At 45.4% G+C, this 26481-nt stretch overlaps 1 protein-coding gene across 1 annotated transcript in view; it reads left to right on the plus strand.

The window, feature by feature from the left end:
- Positions 1-26481, plus strand: part of pgm2l1 (phosphoglucomutase 2-like 1) — a 145514-nt gene that overhangs the window by 67595 nt on the left and 51438 nt on the right. Inside the window, exons 6-7 of the mRNA XM_085999793.1 lie at positions 3032-3225; positions 20026-20215. Coding sequence (XP_085855919.1) covers positions 3032-3225; positions 20026-20215 — 384 coding nt within the window. The remainder of the gene's footprint in view (positions 1-3031; positions 3226-20025; positions 20216-26481) is intronic.

Raw genomic sequence — 26481 nt, forward strand, 5'->3', positions numbered from 1 at the left:
CCCCCAGAATTCACTTTAACGAAAGTCCAAGGATGAGATGGTCTGACGAGCTGGTGGTCACGGCGGTTGTGCTGTCTCGACTTGGTAGGCGAGGTATGAAGATGCTGCTCGTGAGCGGATCCTTATGCGCGTCGTGGCGAATAAAACGTATCCGTCAGGCGAAGGGCCGTGGAGACATGCGAAACAGCAGGCCTTGTCAGAGTGACGGGCAGGTTGGGCGGACGCGGGCGATGTCTCCGTTGATGTTGAAACAAGTCCTTGTTCCGACGAAATCTGCAGGAACGCCGACGGGCGATCCAGGAGGACTTGACTGGTGAGGTCGGTGAACTCGCCGACAGGTGAGCGAAACCTTCGGGAGGCTAGAACGCATGGAACGGTGCGTGCCATAGTGCTACGACGATAACACAACAGAGGGTGAAGAGTTGCTGCGTTGATCAGTGATCGGTGAGGCTAGCAACTTTCACGTGGCTGATCGCGGCCGCAGGATGCCCGTTGGACCCGTCCTCTGTGTGCAGCTTCAGTAGACGTTTGCGTTTGTTAAAGGGAAAACTGGAGAAAGGGCGGCAACGGTCCAGGTTGTTGTTGCTTTCAGGAGGGGTTAACTCTGCCTGGAGAGCGGCAACACTTGTAACAGTTGTAGATTTAGGAGAAAACAGCCGGGAGGGCGGCACGCTTTTGTTCACGCCGAATCGTGTAGTAGGTAACACAACCAGCAGGCTGAAGGGCTGGTGCGTCGTCGGCGGAGAAGGAGTTGTCGGTGTTCACGAGGGATGGGTTCTCGTGGTTCGCGAGGAGTGCGTCCTCGTGTTTTGCGGGGGTGAGTCCTCGTGGTATCCCCGCGGGGTGCGCTCCGATCTTGTGGGCCCGAACATGCTGTACCCCGCGCTTGGAGAGATGTATACTTGCTGTTGCTTTGGACGTAGAGGCGGACGATCCGTGTGGCGGTAGAAGAGTCGAATACGGAGACCGTGAGCACGTGCGTGGTCTGTGCCGCATCGATGTTCTCGGCGAACAGGGCTTCTACCTTCATAAAGCACGAGGGAGACCGTGGCTCCCTGGATTGCGGTAGCGACAACAGAACGGCTGATGCTTCCATAGCGTGCTTCGTTTGTGAAAGACGTTCACAAACCCACCAATTGTAGCGCTGGTGGATGACGGTTGCCGTTGGTCATGCTCTACCTCTGTGAAAGCGTTCGTGAAAAACGGGCTCACCTCCAAGCTGCGCTTCCTTTGCGAAGACGTTCGCAAAGACGGGGTCGCTTTTGGTGGAATCGGTGTTAGGCGGTTGCTGTTCCGTGGTTGTTTGTCGGTTGTGCGTTGGTCGTCTTGTGGGAAAACGAGGGTCAGGCTGCGCGTTGCTACCGTGAAAATCGTTCACGGATACGGGTTCACCAATTGTAGCATAGGAATTGATGAGCTCCCGTACTCGCGTCGTAGGGTCACCAATGTAGCGGTTCGTGTAGATCGCCATTAAATAAGAGAGTTTGACTTTGACGAACTATAAATAAGTTGTTTATTTACAGGAACAGGCTAATTACAGCAGGTAAGATGGCTGACTAGGCGCACCGTGGTGTAGGTCTTGTCCCAGCGGGGACTCCACGAGGACTGAGTTCGCAGTCCTGTGGGGAGCGTGATGATGTCATCGCATTTGTGTTGTGACGTCATCATGTTCGCGTTTCCCGCGCTTAGGGCGTCACGTGATGCGCGTCGTTGCGTCGCTGGCCGTTGAGGCCGAAGACGCTAGGCCGGACTGTGACGGTGCTTGCTGCAGGAGCGGAAGATCGCGTCGCTCCTGTCGGCTGGCCGTTGAAGACGCTAGGCCGGGCTGTGCCGGCGCACGCACATCATGTCGTACGTGACGTGACGTCAGCGCGCTAGGGCGCGTCTTAAAGGGGCAACGGCCCCAAAAGGTAAGTTAAACATACAGTAAGGTAAGTTAAAGGGAATTATGTGTCTCAATGTAAGGGACAACCGGTGGTACCGCCACAATGTCTTTTATGTATTTTATTTATCATCTATATCTGCATATGTAAACTTGTCATGGTGCATTTGCACCCTCCCAAGTTCACATAAGCACTTAGCATGGATATGGAAATATATAGAAATGAGGACAGAATGTATGACTTTAGAATTCCGTCTGCAGACCCTGGTCCAATTATCTCCCGCCTGCTAGCCCTGCTTCACCTGAAGACCACACTTGGTCTTGGCTGAAGAGCGGTTGTACTCAGTAACTCCAGGTAGACTCCTTACTACATTATGCCAAAAATGAGCATCTTCTTGTCTTCAATAAAAAAGGGGCCATTCTCGCAACTATGTTGCCAGGGTTTTTGTAAACAGGCTGTAGCTATCTTTAGTGGTTATTTAGAGTTGTCTGATCACAGTCCACTCCGAGATTACCAGCTTTCCTTCATTTCCGTCCTGTAAAAGTACAGGGGTTCTTGTAGATAAAGCACTGCCCTTGCTTTACTATCCTGTACGAAGAACTGCACTGGCTGGGTGCTGGAGCAGGTTGTTTGTACGGGGCCCCGTAATCTGATCTCGAATTGGATGGTCCGATTTATGATTAGGCTGTCTGGAAATTTCTGAAATGATGAAAGCTGACATCAAAAGTCTGGGTTTTTTAAATTAAAAAAAAGCATTTCACCCCTTTTTTATAAAAAAACAACTTCTAATCTGGAAGCATTAGATTTTCAAGAACTATTCATCAGCAGAAGCCCAAGCTTCTGAACTCGATCCATGGCCTGATCCCACCTCACTCGTGCTGTCTCCCTGTCTGGTTCGAGCTTGGCTGAAAGTGTCCTGAGGGAGGAGGTGGTGGGGCAGAAGAGAAATTAGAATATTTCTTAGTGAGGGCGAATAATGATAGTGATTTTGTGCCTTTCACTAAAGAGCAGAGAGAGAGCGAGGAAGGGGGCCTTGCCCGCTCCATAACCAGCTGTTCAGATCAGTCAATTATTCCAGCAAAAACATTCTGTAGACTCTCTGAATTTAAATTGAACAGTAAGAAGTTATTTCTGCTCCTGTCTGACAGGTTTACTGGGAAAATGGAGCTCAGATTGGCTCTCCTCATGATAAGAAAATCTTAGAGAGTATTGAAGAAAGCTTGGAGCCCTGGCAGGAGTCATGGAATGAGAACTTGCCTGATATTAGCCCCTTGCGGCAGGACCCCCTGAATGAAGTCTGTGCACTATACATGGAGGATCTGAAAAAGCTGTGCTTCCACAGGTTAGAGCTTAGGACTTCTGCTGTGCATGGGGCACGTGTACTAACCAGATACAATGGAGCAGATTTATTGTTGCATTATTTTATGTAGTAATCCTCTGGAGTTTTTTTTCAAATCACTTATTTCTGTAACATTTGTCTCATAATAGAACCTGAGCTCAACAATTTCAGTTCATAACCTCGGCCCCATTGTTTCGGACAGCAGCTGTTGAGGATTCTGCCATTCCCATTTACTCCTCCTCTAGACCCATCTTTTGCTTCTTTACTTGTCCCATTACCATCTCCTCTCGCCTCACTCCATCATCCCTGTTGTCATTTAATCTCTCCTGCCGCCCACCCTATCGCAGACCTTCCCTTTTGTTCTTTCCGCCCCTCCCCCCTTTCCCTGCCTCTGTACTTGCTTAAAATCTGTTATATCTCTAACTTTTTCCAGTTGTGACAAAAGGTCATCGACCTGAAACGTTAACTCTGTTTCTCTCTCCTCAGATGCTGCCTGACCTGAGTATTTCCAGCATTTTCTGTTTTTATTTCAGATCTCCAGTATCCGTCTGCAGTGTTTTGCTTTTGTGTTACTGTTTAATGTCCGACTTCATTGCAAATTTTGCCCCCATTTCTCTCTTTCATACTCTACTTCCTCCCCCCAGAAGTGGCTGACTGTTGCTGTGCTACAGTTCCACTGGTTTGACGGCCCTTCAGTACCTCACTGCGGTCCCACTCTTGACAGTGGATGCGTGTCAGCAGGCTACTTGACATGGAGGCCATCCCGTCAGGGCCTGATTCCTTTCTCACCTGAGGCCCTACATGCATGCTTTTCAGTAGAGGTCGTAGGATAGTGATCAGAAGCAAGAAACCTAGCCTGATGTATTTTTCTTTCCCTTCTTCTAAGCACGGGGGATATGTGGTCAAATGTAGCACCCCAAGTACTGTCCTTTAGCCCACTTAACCTAGTACTGACCTAGAACCAAACCTTTAGTTTACTTTCTCCAGTTAGATGGCAGACATGTTTCTTGAGGCTGAAGTAGAGCTCCTTGCCAAGTGTTTACTGATCCCCTCTCCTTTTGGGGTTGAGCACTCCCGCCATCATTGTGTTCCATCAAGAGGCCTAGAAGAGAACAACCAAAACTTGCCCCAAGAGCATCAGGCTAAGGCTCGTTGGCTGCCACTGTACCTCTTTATTTTAATCCTATTTTATCACCACCATCGCACCCCTCCCCAGCTTCCATATTGGCTTTCACCTTAGCAACTAAAGCATGATGGGTTACAGGAAACTGTTAGTGATGCTGTGATTTCACTGACTGTCGTTTGTTGCAGGAAAGGTCTCCCTGCCTTCAGTATCCCCAATCTCGGAGAATTTATAAAAATAGGAAAAGGGCATAGCAAATGCTCACCAAGATCACGAGATGTGGAAATTGCAAAATGTGTCCTACCAGGGGCTTGACCTTCTTTACAATTCCCTCTGATTCTCACTTGTAAAAACATAAAAATTAGGAGCAGGAGTAGGCCATTCGGCCCCTCGAGCCTGCTCCACCATTCAATAAGATCACGGTTGATCTTCAACCTCAACTCCACTTCCCGCCCGATCCCCATATCCCTTGATTCCCCTAGAGTCCAAAAATCTCTCCATCTCCGCCTTGAATATACTCAAAGACTCAGCCTCCACAGCCCTCTGGGGCAGAAAATTCCAAAGATTCACAACCCTCTGAGTGAAAAAATTCCTCCTCATCTCAGTCTTAAATGGCCGACCCCTTATCCTGAGACTATGCCCCCTGGTTCTAGACTCTCCAGCCAGGGGGAAACAACCTCTCCGCATCTACCCTGTCAATCCCCCTCAGAATCTTGTATGTTTCAATGAGATCACCTCTCATTCTTCTAAACTCCAGAGAGTATCGGCCCATTCTACACAATCTCTCCTCATAGGACAGCCCTCTCATCCCAGGAATCAATCTAGTGAACCTTCGTTGCACCGCCTCCAAGGCAAGTATATCCTTCCTTAGATAAGGAGACCAAAACTGTGCCTAGTACTCCAGATGTGGCCTCACCAGGGCCCTGTACAGTTGTAGCAAGACTTCCTTACTCTTATACTCCAACCCCTTTGCAATAAAGGCCAACATGCCATTTGCCTTCCTAATTGCTTGCTGTACCTGCATGCTAACTCTGTGTTTCCTGTACGAGGACACCCAAATCTCTCTCAACACCAACATTTAATAGTTTCTCACCATTTAAAAAATATTCTGTTTTTCTATTCTTCCTACCAAACTGACTAACCTCACATTTCCCCACATTATACTCCATCCGCCACCTTATTGCCCACTCACTTAAACTGTCTATATCCCTTTGCAATGTTCTGAGATTAGGGTTGAGGTGCATTGTGTGGGCAGATTAGTGGGTGATTTCTTTGTCATCTAACTCTGCTATACCTGATGCCTGGAAGAGTGTTAAGTACATAAGAAATTGGAGTAGGCCATTCAGCCCTTCGAGCCTGCTCCCCCATTCAATAAGATCATGGCTGATCTTCTACCTCAGCTTTACCTTCCCGCCCGATCCCCATATCCCTTAGCTCCCTTGGTATCCAAAAATCTATCGCTCTCAGTGTCGAATATACTCCGCGACTGATCATCCACAGCCCTCTGGAGTAGAGAATTCCAAAGATTCACAACCTTTTGAGTGAAGAAGTTTCTCCTCATCTCAGTCCAAAATGGCCGACCCCTTAAGAAGGTTAAGGAGTGACTGATATTGGTCTTCAGGACTATGAAGGGTTTTGATGGGGTAAATAGTGAGAGATTGTTTCCACTGGTATGACAGGAAGGCGAGGGCACAATTTTAAGATGAGCACAAAAAGAATTAAAGGGGAGGTTAGAAAAAATTTCTTTACACAGACGATGATTAGAATGCAGAATTTCCTGCCACAAAACCACCGTTGATGCAGAGTCCATAAATTCTATTAACAGTAGTAGATAGTTGCTTGAAAAGGAGGAATATTGAAGACAATGGGTAGTGAGCAGGAGAGTGGGATTAGACCAAGTAGCTCATGGAGGAAAATAAGCGGCACAGACTTGATGGCCGAAATGGAGCACTGTATAATTCTTTGCAACTCGCCAAGGCTTCTTCGATAGTACCTGCTAAACATAAGACATAGGAGCAGGAGTCGGCCATTCGGCTCCTCGAGTCTGCTCCGCCATTCAATAAGATCGTGGCTGATCTGATCTTGGCCTCAACTCCACTTCCCTGCCCGCTCCCCATAACCCTTCACTCCCTTACCATTCAAAAATCTGTCTATCTCCACCATAAATACATTCAATGACTCCGCCTCCACAGCTCTCTGGGGAAGAGAATTCCAAAGATTCACGACCCTCTGAGGGAAGTAATTCTTCCTTATTTCTGTTTTCAATGGGTGCCCCCTTATTCTGAAATTATGCCCCCTAGTTCTAGATTCCTCCACGAGGGGAAACATCCTCTCTGCATCTACCCTGTCGAGCCCCTTCAGAATCTTGTATGTTTCAATAAGATCCCCTCTCATTCTTCTAAACTCCAGTGAGTATAGGACCAACCTGCTCAACCTTTCTTCATAAGACAACCCTTCATCTCCGGAATCAACCTCGTGAACCTTCTCTGAACTGCCTTCAATGCAAGTATATCATTCCTTAAATAAGGAGACCAAAACTGTACGCAGTACTCCAGGTATGGTCTCGCCAACGCCCTGTACAGTTGTAACAGGACTTCCCTACTTTTATACTCCATCCCCCTTTGCAATAAAAGCCAACATTCCATTTCCCTTCCTAATTACTTGCTGTACCTGCATGCTAACTTTTTGTGATTCATGTACAAGGACCCTCAGATCCCTCTGTACCTCAGCATTTTGTAATCTCTCCCCATTTAAATAATTTGCTTTTTTATTTTTCCTACCAAAGTGGATAACCTCACATTTTCCCACATTATACTCCATCTGCCAGATTTTTGCCCACTCACTGAGCCTATCTATATCCCTTTGGAGATTCTTTGCGTCCTCCATACAATTTGCTTTCCCACCTATCTTTGTATCATCAGCAAATTTGGCTACATTACACTCAGTCCCTTCATCCAAGACATTAATATAGATTGTAAATAGTTGAGGCCCCAGCACTGATCCCTGCGGCACCCTACTAGTTACAGTTTGCCAACCTGAAAATTACCCATTTATCCCGACTCTCTGTTTTCTGTTAGTTAGCCAATCCTCTATCCATGTTAATATATTACCCCAACCCCATGAGCTCTTATCTTGTGTAGTAACCTTTTATGTGACACCTTATTGAATGCCTTCTGGAAATCCAAATACATGACATCTACTGGTTCCCCTTTATCCACCCTGCTCGTTACATCCTCAAAGAACTCCAGCAAATTTGTCAAACATTCCCTTTCATAAAACCACGCTGACTCTGCTTGACTATATTATGATTTTCTAAATGTCCTGCTACCACTTCCTTAATGATGGACTCCAGCATTTTCCCAATGACAGATGTTAGGCTAACTGGTCTGTAGTTGCCTGCTTTCTGTCTCCCTCCTTTCTTAAATAGGGGCGTTATATTTGCGGTTTTCCAGTCTGCTGGGACCTCTCCTGAATCCAGGGAATTTTGGTAGATTACAACCAATGCATCCACTATCTCTGCAGCCACCTCTTTTAAGACTCTAGGATGCAGACCATCAGGTCCAGGGGACTTGTCCACCTTTAGTCCCATTAGTTTGCCCACTACTTTCACTCTAGTGATAGTGATTGTTTGAAGTTTCCCCCCCCCCCCCCCCCACCCCAATAGCCCCTTGATTATCCATTATTGGGATGCTTTTAGTGTCTTCTACCGTGAAGACCGATACAAAATATTTGTTCAAAGTCCCTGTTTCTCATTTCCCTGTTTCCCATTATTAATTACCCAGACCCATCCTCTAGGGGACCAACGTTTACTTTAGCTACTCTCTTCCTTTTTATATACCTGTAGAAGCTCTTGCTATCTGTTTTTATATTTCTTGCTAGCTTAATCTCATAAGCTATCTTCTTTTTTTATAATTTGTTTAATTGTCCTTTGCTGATTTTAAAAAATTTCCCAATCTACTAGCCTGCCACTATTGTTCGCAACATTGTATGCCTTTGTTTTCAATTTGATACCATCCTTTACATCCTTAGTTAGCCACGGATGGATGGTTCATCCTTCTCTTAGAGTCTTTCTTTCTCACTGGAATATATCTTTGCTGAGAGCTATGAACATAGAAAAATAGGAGCAGGAGTAGGCCATTAGGCCCTTCAAGCCTGCTCCACATTCAATATGATCATGGCTGATCCTCTATCTCAATACCATATTCCCGCTCTCTCCCCATACCCCTTGATGCCTTTTGTGTCTAGAAATCTCTCTCCTTCTTAAATATATTCAGTGACTTGGCCTCCACAGCCTTCTGTGGTAGAGAATTCTACAGGTTCACCACCCTCTGAGTGAAGAAATTTCTCCTCATCTCAGTCCTAAATGTCCTACCCCGTATCCTGAGACTGTGACCCCTCGTTCTAGACCCCCCAGCCAGGGGAAACATCCTCCCTGCATCCAGTCTGTCTAGCCCTGTCAGAATTTTATACGTTTCAATGAGATCCCCTCTCATTCTTCTAAACTCGAGTGAATATAGACCTAGTCGACCCAATCTCTCCTCATAAGACAGTCCTGCCATCCCAGGAATCAGTCTGGTGAACCTTCGCTGCACTCCCTCTATGGCAAGTATATCCTTTCTTAGGTAAGGAGACCAAAACTGCACACAGTTCTCCAGGTGTGAGCTCACCAAGGCCCTGTACAACTGTAGTAAAACATCTTTGCATCCATGAAATATCTCCTTAAATGTTTGCCACTGCTTTTCCCAGTCCACTTTAACCAAGTCTGCCTTCATACCTTTGTAATTACCTTTATTTAAGTTCAGGACACTAGTTTGAGACCTAGCTTTCTCACCCTCAAACTGAATTTGAAATTCTACCATGCTATGATCACTCTTCCCAAGAGGATCCTTCATTTCGAGATCATTAATTAATCCAGCATCATTGCACATTACCAGATCTAAAATAGTCTGCTCCCTGGTTGGTTCCACAATGTATTGTTCCAAGAAACCATCCCATATACACTCTAAGAACTCTTCCTCAAGTCTAACTTTGCCAATTTGCTTTGTCCAATCAATATGAAGATTAAAATCTCCCATGATTTTAGCCGTACCTTTCTTGCAAGTCTCTATTATTTCTTGATTTATACTCTGTCCTACAGTGTTGCTACTTTTTGGGGACCTGTAGACCACTCCCACCAGTGACTTCTTACCCTTATTATTTCTTATCGCCACCCAAACTGATTCTATGTCTTGATCTTCTAGACCAATATCATTTCTCATTACTGCACTGATCTCATCCCTTATTAACAGAGCCACACCACCTCCTTTTCCTTTCTGCCTATCCTTACGAAATGGCAAATACCCCCTGAATATTCAGTTCCCAGCTTTGGTCACCTTACAACCACGTCTCTGTAATGGCGATCAGATCATACCCATTTATCTCTATTTGTGATGTCAACTCCTCTATCTTGTTACAAATGCTGCGTGCATTCAGATATAAAGCTTTTAATTTTGTCTTTTTACCATTTTCCCTACTCTGACCCCTCTTTCTGATGCACTCTTATGTGTATACACGCTGTCCCTTCCTGTCACACTCTGGTTATCATTACCCCTATCGCTACCCTGCACTTTTGCCTTGTCATTTTTCTTTTGACTTTTTAAAATTCCGCTCAGTGGATCCTTCCCCCCCCCCCCACCCCCCCTGACTATTTGGTTTAAAGCCCTATCCACAACCCTAGTTATTCGATTCGCCAGGACACTGGTCCCAGCCTGGTTCAAATGAAGCCTGTGACCTCCACAGTCTAGAAGGACAAGGGCAGCAGGCACCTGGGGACACCATCACCTCCAAGTCACACACCATCCTGACTTAGAAATATATTGTCGTTCCTTCATCGTCGCTGGGTCAAAATCCTGGAACTCCCTCCCTAACAGCACTGTGGGAGCACCTTCACCACACGGACTGCAGTGGTTCAAGAAGGCGGCTCACCACCACCTTCTCAAGGGCAATTAGGGATGGGCAATAAATGCTGGCCATGCCAGCGACGCCCACATCCCAGGAACGCATTTAAAAAAAAAAAACAGATTTAAGGTTTCCCTTGAGCGAATGCACTTTTATTTTTAAAAAAAAGTATGAAAACTATGGAGCACCCCGAGCTAGGAAAGGGAAAAATGGGCCAGTGTTTACTAGATTGCTGCAGTGTGTGCGACACACACAGGGACATTTGTGTACAGGATTGGGCTTGGTTCTAATGCCCCGAGGTCAAATACAGGCGCGCTCTAGGCTCACACGTGCAGAATTTGGGAAAGGTAGAGGAACCCTTCCATCAGCAGCATGCAGCAGTGAAGCAGCGTCTTCAGGAGGGGTCACAGAGTCTCTTTTTTAATCACGAGTATTCTAATACTTTTGTAATAGTTAATCGGTTGGCTCACTTGGAGTAAACTTTAGAGACATTTGTCTTGTGCCTTTGAAAATGGATGTAATTGTTGCCAGCAATCAGTCTTACCGCATCAGAAATTCTCAGGGTCTAACGATTAAGGGATTCAATAGGGTAGATAGAGAGAAACTATTTCTTCTGGGGGGGGGGGGGGGGGGAGTCCAGAACAAGGGGGCAGAACCTTAAAATTAGAGCTAGACCTTTCAGGGGTGATGTCAGGAAGCACTTCTTCTTCACAAAGGTTAGTGGGAATCTGCAACTCTCTCCTCAAAAAGCTGTTGAGGTTGGGGGTCAATTGGAAATTTCAAAACTGAGATTGATAGATTTTTGTTAGGCAAGGCTATTAAGGGTTATGGAACCAAGGCGGGTAGATGGAGTTAAGATACAGATCGGCCAGGATCTAATAGAATGGCGGAACAGGCTCGAGTGGCTGAATGGCCTCCTATTCCTAGAGTCGAGTATCATGTGGCACACTGACCTCCTATGTTGTTTTAGTGGTTTAGATGTATGTACAATCTTTCAGTGAGGTTTAAGTTGAGAAAGTTGCATCCTCGGGTGCCATTTCATTTTGTTGTGTCTTGTGGTTTATCTACACCCAGTCTTCATGTTATTGAAGGCTGCTACTTGTCAGTATTTTTGGACACTGCCCTGTGGGAATGGGCAATTGATCATTTTGAAATGATTGTCTAAGTGCCTATGGCAGTTATCGATCACGTGCGCAAAATAGGCACAGAATTAGGCCAGGCCTGACGCAGTGCTGTCGTGCTGCTCTGATACATTGCAACATTTCACTGAATTCTTGGTTTATCTCTCTGGCAACTGCGATTAGTTTTGGAATGATTTGTCCTAAATGTTACAACTTTCAGTTGGATTTATTCCTGAAAAGCTCTCATCCCCCTTTCCCCTTTTGTGAGTCTCCCTGCGCCCCTGGCTGAGAAGGTGACCTTGCCAACAGCCTTCTTGAGACCACACAGTAACCGGTGTGCGAGTGTTCTGGGGATGATATTCTTTCTGATTGATTTTCCTTTTCTCTTGGGTCAGCACCTCCCACAGGCTAAGATTGAGAACATTCTGTGTGAATGGTCTATTTTTATTTACTCACGCTGCATCTCAAAGAGACACTATATTAAGCTAAGTGCTATATATTATATTTAGAATTATCAAGGGAGATATACAGTATATGGAAAAGGAAGGAAGTTTCTATAGTGCCTTTCTAAACCTCAAGACGTCCCAAAGCGCTTCACAGCCAATGAAGTACTTGGGCGGGCTCAACAAGGTCAATCAAGTCAAAATCGTGTAGGTTGGCTACAACTCGATGGAGGCGGGACTACAACCCCGAAAGTTGTAGTCCCGTCTCCTACCCGCCTCCTCAATGAAAATCCAGCCCCTCTTCGACTAATTCCATGGATCCTATACGCCCACCTGTGATAGACAGTACCTCCAACAGTGCAGCACTCCCTCAGTACTGCACAAAAGTGCCAGCTTCTGACTCCGTGGCGAGATTCCTATGACTGTACAAAGACCCTATTCTTAATTTTCAAGGCTGACACCCAATAGAAAGAAAGAAAGACTTGCATTTCTCCAGCACCTTTCACGATCACCGGACGTCTCAAAGTGCTTTACAGCCAATGAAGTACTTTTGAAGTGGAGTCACTGTTGTAATGTAGGAAACGCAGCAGCTAATTTGCGCACAGCAAGGTCCCACAAACAGCAACGTGATAATGACCAGATAATCTGTTTTTGTTATGTTGGTTGAGGGATAAATATTGGCCCCAGGACACCGGGGAGAACTCCCCTGCTCTTCTTTGAAATAGTGCCATGGGATCTTTTACGTCCACCTGAGAGAGCAGACAGGGCCTCAGTTTAACTTCTCATCCGAAAGACAGCACCTCCCACAGTGCAGCACTCCCTCAGTACTGCACTGGAGTGTCAGCCTAGCTTTATGTGCTCAAGTCCCTAGAGTGGGACTTGAACCCACAACCTTCTGACTCCAAGGCGAGTGTGCTACCCACTGAGCCACAGCTGCCACTGTGTCCGTCATATTAATGCTTTTCACAATCCCTTTGTGTTCATGCAGAATGAAACTAGGGAGGACTTGGAAGAACCACTAACTGTAAACCCATCTATTTTCTTGTTTATTGCAAGTTATATTATTTTAAGTAACTTTAACATTCCCTCCCCTTCCTTCTCCCCCTTCCCTTTGAACGTTCTTGAACAAGTTAATACCTGTAATATCGTCTTGATCTGTGGGTCCTTTGTTACTGGGCAAGCTTCATTGTAAAGGAGAGAAATCCTCTTCCGGTCTCTCTCCTCGTTTTCCTTTACCTGACATGTCTTCTTCCCTTCTCTTTGGATTATTTTGGCAGTTGAAGACCTATTTTGAGGTGCAAAAAATCCAAAGCTTCAAAGAGGGCCGAATGAAAAGGCCTCACATCCCCATATTAGGTTTGAGCATAGTGCTTGCTTAAGTGCACGCGCCTGTATTTCACTCTTTATTTTGTAGCCTTTTTCCTGGTTGTTCTGTAATCAGGACTAGCCATTGTGCCAGAATGAGTAACTTCTACTCTGATTTAGCTTTTTCCTCCTCCCTGTCGGAGATACTGGCCCGAAATTTGCAGTCGGCAGCGAGCCAAGGCGTTCGCTACTGGCCCTGCAGGAAGCTGCCCACAATGATGCCTGTGGCGAGAAGTTTGCCTTTTTCGACGTGCAAGTGATTTCAGTGCCGTATAATGGGGAATCCCTAACGCCATCTGCTGTGATGTCGATAAGCTGTCTAAGCAGCCAATCACATTGCAGAATTCTCAGACAGGGAAGCAGGAAATGAGAAGCTGCTTTTATCCCAACTTTAAAAATTTTACACAGAGCAAAACAAAGATTGGGACTCTCTCATGGGGATAAGGTAGAGCTTGAAATAAAGATGAACCCATTTAAAAAAATATATAATTTGTTTTAAAGTTTCTTAAATTGTAATTTTCATCATTTAAGGAGAAATTTGACACTCCACAAAATTAAAATTAGATTTTCAGGACCATAACGTTTGCTTAGCAGTCAACACGCTGTTAAAACTCCAGTTACACTTAATCCAACAAGGTCAAACATTTAATGGGGTATTTAACAATGATATTATCGCAGAAAAGCAAAAGTTTTCATCGATTTCACTGATCTCTCTGGTTGCCGGCTGTGGTGGTGGGGGGAGGTCACAGCGCAGCCAGTGTCTGAGCAGTGAATAACTGACCGCAACTTCAGGATTTCCGCGTTGGGATGGGCATGAGCTACATCCTGAACGTGCGGTCAGTTTCAAAGGGGTAATAACAGCGGCCGCTGTTAATTCACCGTTGATACCCAACGCAAATTCCGGGCCACTGAGTCTTGGCTTCGTGCTTCTCCCAGTAGCATGATGCCGATCAGGATGTAACCGTGTGGATTCACCGCGTTGTAACATAACGCGACACAATGAGCACATCACACAATGCCACCACATCATCTAGATTCACAACCTGTGTTGAATGATTTAAAATAAATTGGGGTGAATGTGCACATAAAAGTGAGTCTGTATTGTGGAATTAAAGACTACCCTCTCTAGGTACCCAGTGTCAGACAGAGAACTCCTAGATCAAGTTACGTGCAGAGTAGATCTTCCTGCAGTCTGTCTAAGCCAGGCAGTGTGCTGTAACCTAATCCTCGGGTATTGCGTATTCCACCAGCATGATATTTCCAGCCTCCACACCAGCCATTCCTGTGGCTGCTTGAGTAAGACCATATGATTCTAACTGTGTTACATTACAGAACCATGCTATAGTTGAAAGAAAGACTTGCATTTATATAGTACTTTTCACCAGATGTCCCAAAGTGTTTTACAGCCAATGTAGTATTTTTTTTGAAGTGTAGTCACTGTTGTAATGTAGGAAACGCGGCAGCCAATGTGCACACAACAAGCTCCCACAAACAGCAATGTGATAACGACCAGATCATCTGTTTGTTTTTTAGTGATGCTGATTGAGGGATAAATATTGGCCCCAGGACACTGGGGAAACTCCCCTGCTCTTCTTTGAAATAGTGCCATGGGATCTTTTACATCCACCTGAGAGGGCAGACAGGGCCTAACGTCTCATCCGAAAGACGGTGCAGCACTCCTTCAGTACTGCACTGGAGTGTTGGTCTAGATTTTTGTGCTCAAGTCTCTGGAGTGGGACTTGAACCCATAACCTTGTGCCTCCGAGATGACAGAGTGCTGCCCACTGAGCCACGGCTGACACGAAGTAGGCCTTTGATTAGGGAGAGGAACATTGGCCAAAGTTCCACGAGTGCTGTTCGCCAATCCCTGCTGTCGTTTTGTATTGTGGCTCTCTGCACTTGGTTAATTTGCAACCGCACAAACTCATCTGAGGTCAATGCTTCAGGCATCTTTGAAGAGCATCAGTGCGGCACTTTAATTCCCTGTACACTATTCCACAACCCATGGGACTGATGCTGCCTTGTTTGCTCACAAGTAAACAATTATCAAATCACATCCTTCCTCTTCTGTTCCAATTAATCTGTCCCTCAGGATTGTGTCAAATACAAATTTTTAATGTGGTTAGATTTCTTTATCTTTTTTTCATTGTGCCATGATCTAAATATAGTGTGCTGTTGAAATCTGTTAATTGTCCATTATCAGGTACATTTAATTAAGCAAATCCATTTGTGCTGATTTAAGTCCTTTGGAAAAGCTTCTTTGTTGACTCGTTTAGCTAATCATAGAATAGTACCGCACAGAAGGAGGCCATTCGGCCCATCGAGTCTGCGCCGGCTCTTTCCCAGAGCAATCCAGTTGCCCCGCTCTTTCCCCATATCCCTGCAATTTTTTCTCCTTCGAGTTCCCTTTCCCTTTTGAAGGCTACTATTGACTCTGTATCCACCGCCCTTTTTTTTCGTTCATGGGATGTGGGCATCGCTGGCAAGGCCCAGTATTTATTGCCCATCCCTAATTGCCCTTGAGAAGGTGGTGGTGAGCCGCACAGTCCGTGTGGTGACTTCTTTGTGGTGGTTTGGTACAACTGAGTGACTTGCTGTGCTAATTCAGAGGGCAGTTACGAGTCAACCACGTTGCTGTGGGTCTGGAGTCACATATAGGCCAGACTGGGTAAGGACAGATTTCCTTCCTTAAAGGACATTAGTGAACCAGCTGGGTTTTTAACAACAATCCAGTAGTTTCATGGTCACCATACTAGCTTTTTATTCCAAATTAACTGAATTTAAATTCCCCATCTGCTGTGCTGGGATTTGAACTCATGTCTCTGGATCATTAGTCCAGTAACATTACCACTATGCTACTGTTCCCACACAGCCAGTTTGACTCTGGAAGTAATTTGAAGAGTTAATTTAACAGATCTGCCATTTTCTGCTCGCGCTCTCTCTCTATTTCTGTTTCCCATTGTCTCCCCTTTGTCTCCCTTCTCCTGTAGGTGCCACCTCTTGCTAGGGGACGGGTCTATGAGCATCCATGCTCCCCAGGTGACAAGTCTTTGTGTGAGCGTAAGCAGTGAGTGCTGACGGGCTATTTCAGCTTGAAAGGCATCAGCGCCAATTCTGATCCTGTCATCGCCCAATGTCCTCGTACATCCACTTTCCAGCAGTTGGGAGTAGAAATCCTGGCTGTTATCCCACTCACCCCAACCTTCCTCACTCGCTCCGGAGGCTGCGATCAATTGCATCGCCCCAAAACTAACCATGTACAGCCCAAGCGGGGATTGACCCCGAGACCTCTGGCCTGTGCTCCCTTGATGTTTCTACCCATCAGCCACTTAAAATATAGCTAGCTAACCCATTTATTTTGATACACTTGCTGCTATTTTCTACTTATCACTTCTAACACTAATTTTAGTTTTCTCCAACTGGTTTTTGTGTGACTTCCAACCCTCCAGTTTTTGGTTCTATTCTAAATTTAAAAAAAAACTTCATTTGCTTTTGCGATTATTTTCATTTTAGTCAAGTTTATTGTTCTTGGGGTCATTCATGAACTAGGACTCAATAATTGTTCGTTGTTCTCCTTGTTCATTGAATAACCTGGGTATGTTGAGCCTATACTCTCTGGAATTTAGAAGAATGAGAGGTGATCTCATTGAAACGTATAAGATTCTGAGGGGGCTTGACAGGGTAGATGCTGGGAGGCTGTTTCCCCATTGGCTGGAGAGTCTAGAACCAGGGGACATCGTCTCGGGATAAGGGGTCGATTTAGGACTGAGATGAGAAATTTCTTCACTCTGAGGGTTGTGAATCTTTGGAATTCTCTGCCCCAGAGGGCTGTGGATACTGAGTCTTTGAGTAAATTCAAGGCTGAGATGGATAGATTTTTGGACTCTAGAGGAATCGAGGGGTATGGGGATCGGGCGGGAAAGTAGAGTTGAGGTTGATGATCAGCCGTGATCTTATTGATTGGCAGAGCAGACTCGAGGGGCTGTATGGCCTACTCCTGCTCCTAGTTCTTATGAAAGTGGAGAAGTGATTTAGGAACATCCTTCCTTCTCTCCCACTTCCTCTTCTCTTTCTTCCCCCCCCCCCGGGGCAAAAAAATAATCCTTTTGATTTATTTAAATGTTGGGGAGAGGTGATTAGCTGCTGGTACTACAGTAATCATGGGTGACTTTAATCTACATATAGACTGGCCAAGCCAAATTAGCTATAATACTGTGGAGTATCAATTCATGGAGTGTGTACGAAATGGTTTTTTTATACCAGTATGTTGACGAGCCAACTAGGGAACAGGCTATCCTAGATTGGGTATCGTGCAATGAGAAGGGGTTAATTAATAATCTTGTTGTACGGGGTCCTTCAGGGAAGAGTGACCATAACATGATAGAATTCTTCATTAAGATGGAAAGTGAAGAAGTCCAATCTGAAACTCGGGTCCTAAATCTAAACAAAGGAAACTACGATGGTATGAGGAGGGAGTTGGCTATGATAGATTGGGGAGCTTCATTAAAAGGCATAACGGTGGATAGGCAATGGCTAACATTTAAGGAACGAATGCATGAATTGCAACAGTTATACATTCCTTCCTGGCACAAAAACACAAAAGGAAAAGCGGCCCAACCATGGCTAACAAAAGAAATTAAGGATAGTATTAGATCCAAAGAGGAGTCATATAAAGTTGCCAGAAAAAGTAGCAAGCCTGAGGATTGGGAACAGTTTAGAGTTCAGCAAAAAAGGACCAAGAGATTGATTAAGAGGGGAAAAATAGTGTATGAGAGTAAACTTGCAAGGAACATAAAAGCAGATTGTAAAAGCTTCTACAAGTATGTAAAAAGAAAGAGATTAGTGAAGACAAATGTAGGTCCCTTACAGTCAGAGATGGGAGAATTTATAATGGGGAACAAGGAAATGGCTGAGCAATTAAACAAATACTTTGGTTCTGTCTTCACGGAAGAGGACACAAATAGCTTCCCAGAAATGCTAGGGAACCAAGGGTCTAGTGAGAAGGAGGAATTGACAGAAATTAGTATTAGTAAAAAAAGAGTGCTGGAGAAATTAATGGGACTAAAAGCTGATAAATCCCCAGGGCCTGATAATCTGCATCCCAGAGTACTAAACGAGGTAGCCATGGAAATAGTGGATGCATTGGTTGTCATCTTCCAAAATTCTATAGATTATGGAACAGTTCCTGCAGATTGGAGGGTGGCAAATGTAACCCCACTATTTAAAAAAGGGAGAGAGAAAACAGGGAACTACAGACCGGTTAGCCTAACATCAGTAGTAGGGAAAATGCTAGAGTCTATTATAAAGGATGTGATAACAGGACGCTTAGAAAATATCAACGGGATTAGACAAAGTCAACATGGATTTATGAAAGGGAAATCGTGTTTGACAAATCTACTGGAGTTTTTTGAGGAAATAACTGGTAGAATAGATAAGGGAGAACCAGTGCATGTGGTGCATTTGGATTTTCAGAAGGCCTTTGATAAAGTCCCACATAAGAGATTAGTGTGCAAAATTAAAGCACATGGGATTGGAGGTAATATACTGGCATGGGTTGAACAGAGAGTAGGAATAAATGGGTCTTTTCCGGGGTGGCAGGTGGTGACTGGTGGGGTACCGCAGGGATCAGTGCTTGGGCCCCAGCTATTCACAATATATATCAATGATTTGGATGAGGGAACCAAATGTAATATTTCCAAGTTTGCTGATGACACAAAACTAGGTGGGATTGTGAGTTGTGAGGAGGATGCAAAGAGGCTTCAAGGCGATTTAGACAAGTTGAGTGAGTGGGCAAATACATGGCAGATGCAGTATAACGTGGATAAATGTGAAGTTATCCACTTCGGTAGGAAAAACAGAAAGGCAGAGTATTATTTAAATGGTGATAGATTGGGGAATGCTGATGTGCAAAGGGATCTGGGTGTCCTTGTACACCAGTCACTGAAAGCAAACATGCAGGTGCAGCAAGCAGTTAGGAAGGCAAATGGTATGTTGGCCTTCATTGCAAGAGGATTTGAGTACAGGAGCAAGGATGTCTTACTACAGTTGTACAGGGCCTTGGTGAGATCACACCTGGAGTACTGTGTGCAGTTTTGGTCTCCTTACCTAAGAAAGGGTATACTTGCCATAGAGGGAGTGCAGCGAAGGTTCACCAGACTGATTCCTGGGATGGCAGGACTGTCGTATGAGGAGAGATTGGGTCGACTAGGCCTGTATTCACTAGAGTTTAGAAGAGTGAGAGGGGATCTCATTGAAACGTGTAAAATTCTGACAGGGCTAGACAGACTGGATGCAGGGAGGATGTTTCCCCTGGCTGGGGGCTCTAGAACGAGGGGTCACAGTCTCAGGATACGGGGTAGGACATTTAGGACTGAGATGAGGAGAAATTCTTCACTCAGAGGGTGGTGAACCTGAGGAATTCTCTACCACAGAAGGCTGTGGAGGCCAAGTCACTGAATATATTGAAGAAGGAGATAGATAGATTTCTGGACACAAGGCATCAAGGGGTATGGGGAGAGAGCGGGAATATGGCATTGAGATAGAGGATCAGCCATGATCACATTGAATGGCGGAGCAGGCTCGAAGGGCCGAATGGCCGATTCCTGCTCCTATGTTTCTATATGCCCTGTACAGGGTTCTTTTTTATTTTTAAAAGTTGAGTTCTGATTTATTTCTAACTTGTGCAATCCAGTCAAATGCAAATAATATCTGTCTAACTCTCTAACAGTTTTAGCCTGTTTCCCCTCCCTAACGTGCGTGCTGTGTTAACCCCCCACAACGTTGGACACTGAGGTGCTTGTTTCCTACCATTTAGAGAACTTAACAGAAAGACATCACTCAAGTTCGTGCACACTTCCTTTCATGGTGTTGGGCACGAGTATGTGCAGTCTGCTTTCAAGGCGTTTGACTTTGCTCCACCCATTCCAGTTCCAGAACAGAAGGATCCCGATCCGGAGTTTTCAACTGTCAAATGTCCCAATCCGGAGGAGGGAGAATGCGTGCTGGTAATATATTTTTCATGTGTTTTAAGCCAATGACTGTTGCCTTGAACTCTTGTACACCTAGGGGTAGACTTTGACTACTTTGTGCGATAGAGACAGTGCAACGAAGGTTCACTAGATTGATTCCTGGGATGGGGGGATTGTCCTATGAGGAGAGATTGAGTAGATTGGGCCTATATTATCTGGAGTTTAGAAGAATGAGAGGTGATCTCGTTGAAACACATAAGATTCTGAGGGGGATTGACAGAGCAGATGCTGACAGGTTGTTTCCCCTGGCTGGAGAGTCTAGAACTAGGGGGCATAGTCTCAGGATAAGGGATCGGCCATTTAGGACTGAGATGAGGAGGAATTTCTTCACTCAGGGTGGTGAATCTTTGGAATTCTCTACCCCAGAGGGCTGTGGAGGCTGAATCGTTGAGTATATTCTAGGCTGAGATCGATAGATTTTTGGACTCGAGGGTAATCAAGGGATATGGGGATTGGGCGGGAAAGTGGAGTTGAGGTCGAAGATCAGCCATGATCTTATTGAATGGCGGAGCAGGCTCGAGAGGCCATCTGGCCGACTCCTGCTCCTGATTCTTGCGTTCATTAGTGTAAAAACGGGTGATAGCGAATCGACAGCCCGTTTTACATCTCTCGCACTCCCGATTGACTTCAGTGGAAATAAATATCGGAGAGAAATGTAAAGCGAACTGCCGATTCACTCTCACCCGTTTACCACTTTTACACATCAAATTCTACCTCCCGCCCGCCCCCCCCCCCCCCCCCCCCCCGAGTTTCCATGCAGTATTAACATGAGAAATCAGAATATCTCTCTTTACTGTGTTCTATTGACATTCAGCACAGTGATTTATGCTCCTCGTTACTGAGACTGGAGCCCCATTATTTACAGAGGGTGCAGGGGAAAACCCGGCAAGGCCAGGGACGTGGAGGTCCTGCTTGAATTTAACAATCTGACTGACAGTTTTACTCATACCAGCTTGCTTTTTTTTTTCTTATTTCCAGATTTTAAAAAAAAATTGAATTCAAATTTTCAAACTGCCCTGGTGGGATTTGAATTCTGGGCCTCTGGATTATTAATCCAGGTTTCTGAATTGCTAGTTCAGTACACAACCACGATGGTACCGTAACCGCATGTTTCGGCTTTAAGCACCACTCTAATTGTGTTTGCGTCTCCTGTTGCCAATGGGCAAGGCTTTGATGCCCTCTATCGCAACATGACTCGCCTGGTATGACTGTGGGACTCCACCATATGTTTCAGTGGCTCCCAGGTTACCCTGGAGAAGCATATACATAAGATGTCTGGTTTGCCATCAGTGCCAACCAGTCCTATGGCTCCTGTGACTACCATTCAAGGTTAGTGCAAGTAGGGATCAGTGTGACTTTGGTACAAGCTCACCCAGCGGCAAACCATTGCATCACTCGGGCACCACAGCTGGTGCCTTCAGTGTTGCTTAGTTGAAAACATTGGAAAAATGTATCCTGTAAAGTGCCTTCGTCAGAGGGAGTTTTGTTTTATTTTAAAAGGAAAATTACTTTGGGGCAGCCTTAAGTGGTGCTTTAGAATGCAGAGTAGGACAACATACCCGATTCAGTTCCCACTGTGAACAGCACTGTGCGGGAAGATGCAAAGAGGAAGGAAAATTGGAGGAGCTTTTCGTCCTCGTCCAGCCACCTATTGGCAGTGTCAAGGGTCTGAGGATAGCAGCCTGCCTGCAGTAGCGGTTATGGAGGCACACAGCCCAGAAGGAATTGCAAAGGGAATATTGGAGAAAACGCTGAGGGAGCAATACCTTTTAGAAATTAAATGCATTCAAACAAACAAAACACACGCCACTTTTGGTTGTCTCATCTTGGTTCATGGTGGGTGCAAGTCCACAGCACGAAACAGCCTTAATTTTTGGTCCTATTTTGAGAGGCGAGCGAGGTCACGTTGGATCAGTGTAGTGGGAACTGTACGCAATCTTTGAAGGTGATAAGACAAGTTGAGATGGCTGTTAATAAACCCAAGGAACCCTTTTGCTTTAAGAGTACAAAAGCAAGGAAGTTATGCTAAACCTTTATAAATCACAGGTTTCGGCCTCAGCTGGAGTATTGTTCAATTCGGGACATCACACTTTAGGAAGGATGTCAAGGCCTTGGAGAGGGTGCAGAGGGGATTTATTAGAATGGTTCCAGGGAAGATGGACTTCAGTTACGTGGAGAGACTGGAGAAGCTGGGATTGTTCTCCTTGGAGCAGAGAAGGTTAAGGGGAGATTTGATCGAGGTGTTCAAAATCATGAAGGGTTTTGATTATAGATGAGGAGAAACTGTTTCTACTGACAGGAGGGTCGGTAACCAGAGAACACCGATTTAAGATAATTGGCAAAAGAACCAGGGAGGAGATGAGGAGACATTTTTTTTCTGTAGCGACTTACGATCTGGAAAGCTCTGCCTGAAAGGGCGGTGGAAGCAGATTCAATAGTAACTTTAAAAAGGGAATTGGATAATTTGATGAAAAGGAGAAATTTACAGGGCTATGGGGAAAGAGTGGGGGGGGGGGGGGGGGGAGTGGGACTAATTGGAGCTCTTTCAAAGAGCAGGCACGATGGGCCGAATGGCCTCCTCCTGCGATATATGATTCTATAATCTGGCTGTGCTAAACCTGATTTGGGTGCGCTCGATGCTCATTCTGGGTGCAAAATGTAGAAACTGAAGAACATGCAACTCATCTCAAAAATTATTAAAAATTCTTCAGTCTTGGTTTTATAATAGAGGATGAGCAGTTTGAGCACCTATTTTACTTTGAAACAAGTATACTTAATGCCAATGTTCCCTGTAAGCTGCGCTTTGTTCTGCGCGGTCTGTTTCTTTTAATACGCAGTCCCTTTAAATTTCTGCGCATGTGCGGTATTTACAGTGTAAAAGCTGGTGAGTGGCCTGCGCTGGACCTTTCAGATTACTGCGCGGTCACACACATCTTAGCGGGAACATTGCTTAACACATTTATGTACATTTCTGGTGAGAGGGTCTATAGCCTAGTTTACCTCTGTCTTGCTTCTCTCTCCTCTCTCTCCCTATTTTTCTTGCTCCCTCTCTTTTTCTCTCTCCCTCTCTCTCTCTCTCTCTCTCTCTCTGGGATAATATCACTTGAATAAAGCACTTGGTGCTGTGCTTCAATCATATCTGTGACCATCTAAATTATTCATAGATTGAATGATTAAACTCTTTGTGCTGTGGTGACTGGCAAATGGAGTTTTGACTTCAGAAATTCAATCCCCCTTCCCAATGCCAGCCGAGCCCTTTTTCAAATGTCGCAGGTCAGACAGACCAGGGAGCAGTTGCCTTGGCTTGTTGCCCTGCCTGAAGAAGCACATAGTCGTGGAACACAGGCCCCATAACAACTCAATATCCGTCTTTCAGATGAGACGTTAAACCGAGGCCCCGTCTGCTCTCAGGTGGATGTCATAGTCGTAGAGTCATATGGCACAGAAGGGGGCCATTCATAGAAACATAGAAGATAGGAGCAGGAGCAGGCCATTCGGCCCCTCGAGCCTGTTCCGCCATTTAATGAGATCGTGGCTGATCATCCAAATTCAGTACCCTGTTCCTGCTTTCCTCCCATATCCCTTGATCCCTTTAGCCTTAAGAAATATATCTAACTCCTTCTTGACTATATTTAATGAATTGGCCCATCGAGTCCGTGCCGGCTCTCTGTAGAGCAATCCAGTCAGCCCCATTCCCCATTCCCCCGCTCTATCCCCGGAGCCCTGCAAGTTTATTTCCCTCAAGTGCCTATTCAGTCTCCCCTTGAAAACATTGAGTGTCTCCGCTTCCACCATTTCCGTCGGCAGCGAGTTCCGGATCCTCACCACTTGCTGCGTAAAAAAGTTTTTCCTCACATCCCCCCTGTATCTCTTGCCCAAAACCTTAAATCTGTGTCCCCTAGTCCTTGTACCATCAACTAGTGGGAACAGCCTTTCCCCGTCTAGCCTATCCAAACCCGTCATAATCTTGTACACCTCTATCAAATCACCCCTCAACCTCCATTGCTCTAATGAAAACAAATCCAGCTTCTTCAGCCTGTCCTTGTAGCTAAGATCCCCCATCCCCGGAACCATTCTGGTAAATCTCCTCTGCATCCTCTCAAGGGCCTTCACATCTTTCCTAAAGTGTGGTGACCAGAACTGAACACAATACTCCAGTTGTGGCCTAACCAGCGCTTTATAAAGGTTCAGCATCACGTCTCTACTTTTGTACTGAATACCTCTATTTATGAAGCCCAAGATCCCACATGCTTTGCTAACCACTCTCTCAATATGTCCCGCCACCTTCAGGGACCTATGCACATTAACTCCCAGGTCCCTCTGCCCCTGCACACTCAAACGGTGCCATGTAAAAGATCCCATGGCACTATTTCGAAGTAGAGTGGGGAAGTTCTCCCCGGTGTCCCGGCCAATATTTCTCCCTCAACCAACATAACAAAAACAGATTATCTGGTCATTTTCACCTTGCTGTTTGTGGGAGCTTGCTGTGTGCAAATTGGCTGCCGCGTTTCCCACATTACAACAGTGACTACACTTCAGAAATATTTCATTGGCTGTAAAGTGCTTTGAGATGTCCGGTGGTCATGATAGACGCTATATAAATGCAAGTCTTTTTTCTTTTGGTGATGTAGAGTAAATGTTCTTTTGAAGTGATGAAAAACAATATATGAAGCCCCAACACACAGGGCAGGATTTTCATTGGGCCTTGGAGGCGTGTGGGGGGTTAAAATCTCGAAATCGGGGGGGCACGAACCCATCCCGTCCCCAACCCACCTCCATGCCAGTTTCAAAGGAGGCGGATACCCAACCTGTGCTGGGACCCGCCTCCCCAAGGCGGGAAGGGGATTAGTGCCAATTAACTGCCTGCCAGTTTTTAGCCTAATCCCTGTTTTTATTGCTGAAGTGTGGGATTCCCGACAGCTCCAAACCGCGCCAAGTTAGCGAGGCGGACCGTCGGGTTGAAGGGCTTGGAGGGTTCGAGATGTCCGGTGTTCAGGTGAGTGATAGGTACATGAGTGCAAAGGTAAGTGTGTTTGGTGTGTTTAAAGAAGTTTAACTTCCCTTTACAGCCTTCCTTCCTTTAGGTCTCGGGAGTCCCTCATCTCACCGGCACAGAAAGCAGAATGGCCGCGAGCTGTCAAAAGTTGCAGCATTCAGCTTCCTGTTCTGGAGAGATCTCTAAATCAGCCTGAGAGGAAAGAATTAACCTGGAGTACAGATTGTCAGTGTTTGACAGCTTCAAAGAGCTGTCAAACGCTGATATTTCATCTGTCAAAAGCTCTTGACAGATGAAATGTCTGTGACGTCACCTGTTGCCGGGTGGCCCTTAATTGGCCTGCTGAGCCCGCTGGGCGGGCTCAACAAGGTCAATCAAGTGAAAATCGCGTGGGTTGGCCACAACTCGATGGAGGCGGGACTACAACCCCGAAAGTTGTAGTCACGCCTCCAGTATCAAAATCCAGCCCATAATGTCAACATAAAGAGTAGAGTAAGATTGAAAGGTAGAGTAAGATTGGTAAATGGGGAAATCTGCAAGTGAGTTCTTAAATGTTGGTTTGATAGAATAGAGTGGAAAAAACTTGCATTTACATAGCACCTTATCACATTCTCAGGACATCTTAATGCTTCACAACCGATGCATTTCTTTTGAAGTAGTTATTTTTGTGTAGCTAAATGCAGCAGCCCACTCTCCAAGCCTGTTTTATGTCTTCCTGTATTTTGGTGCTGTCCACCACAATATTAGCTATACCCTGCAAATTTTGACTCCATACCTATAATTCCTGAGTCCAAATCATTTCTGAATATGGTAATCAACAGTGGTCCCAGCACGGATTCCTGCGGAACACCACTTTCTGCTAATCTAAGAAACTTGAAACTTCTCTCAACTCCCACCACCTTTTTCTAATTTGTAGCGCTATTTCAATCCATTCTGCTACCTGGCTCCTGACTACACATACGCTAACCTTTGTCATGAGTCTCTTATGTGGCACCATTTCGAAAGCCTTCTGTAACCATGTATACCACATCCACTACATTGCCCTTATCTACTATTTCTGTTACATCTTCAAAGAATTCAGTAAGGTTGGTTAAACATAGCATAATGATTAAATTACTGGACTACTAATCCAGTGACCGTGAGTTTTTTTAATGATTGATGGGATGTGGGTGTCGCTGGCAAGGCCAGCATTTATTGCCCATCCCTAATTGCCCATGCGAAGGTGGTGGTGAGCCGCCTTGAACCG

The sequence above is a fragment of the Somniosus microcephalus genome, chromosome 10, assembly GCF_052327205.1.
Source record: "Somniosus microcephalus isolate GS21.2 chromosome 10, FLI_Smic_1.0, whole genome shotgun sequence".
Taxonomy (NCBI): Eukaryota; Metazoa; Chordata; class Chondrichthyes; order Squaliformes; family Somniosidae; genus Somniosus; species Somniosus microcephalus.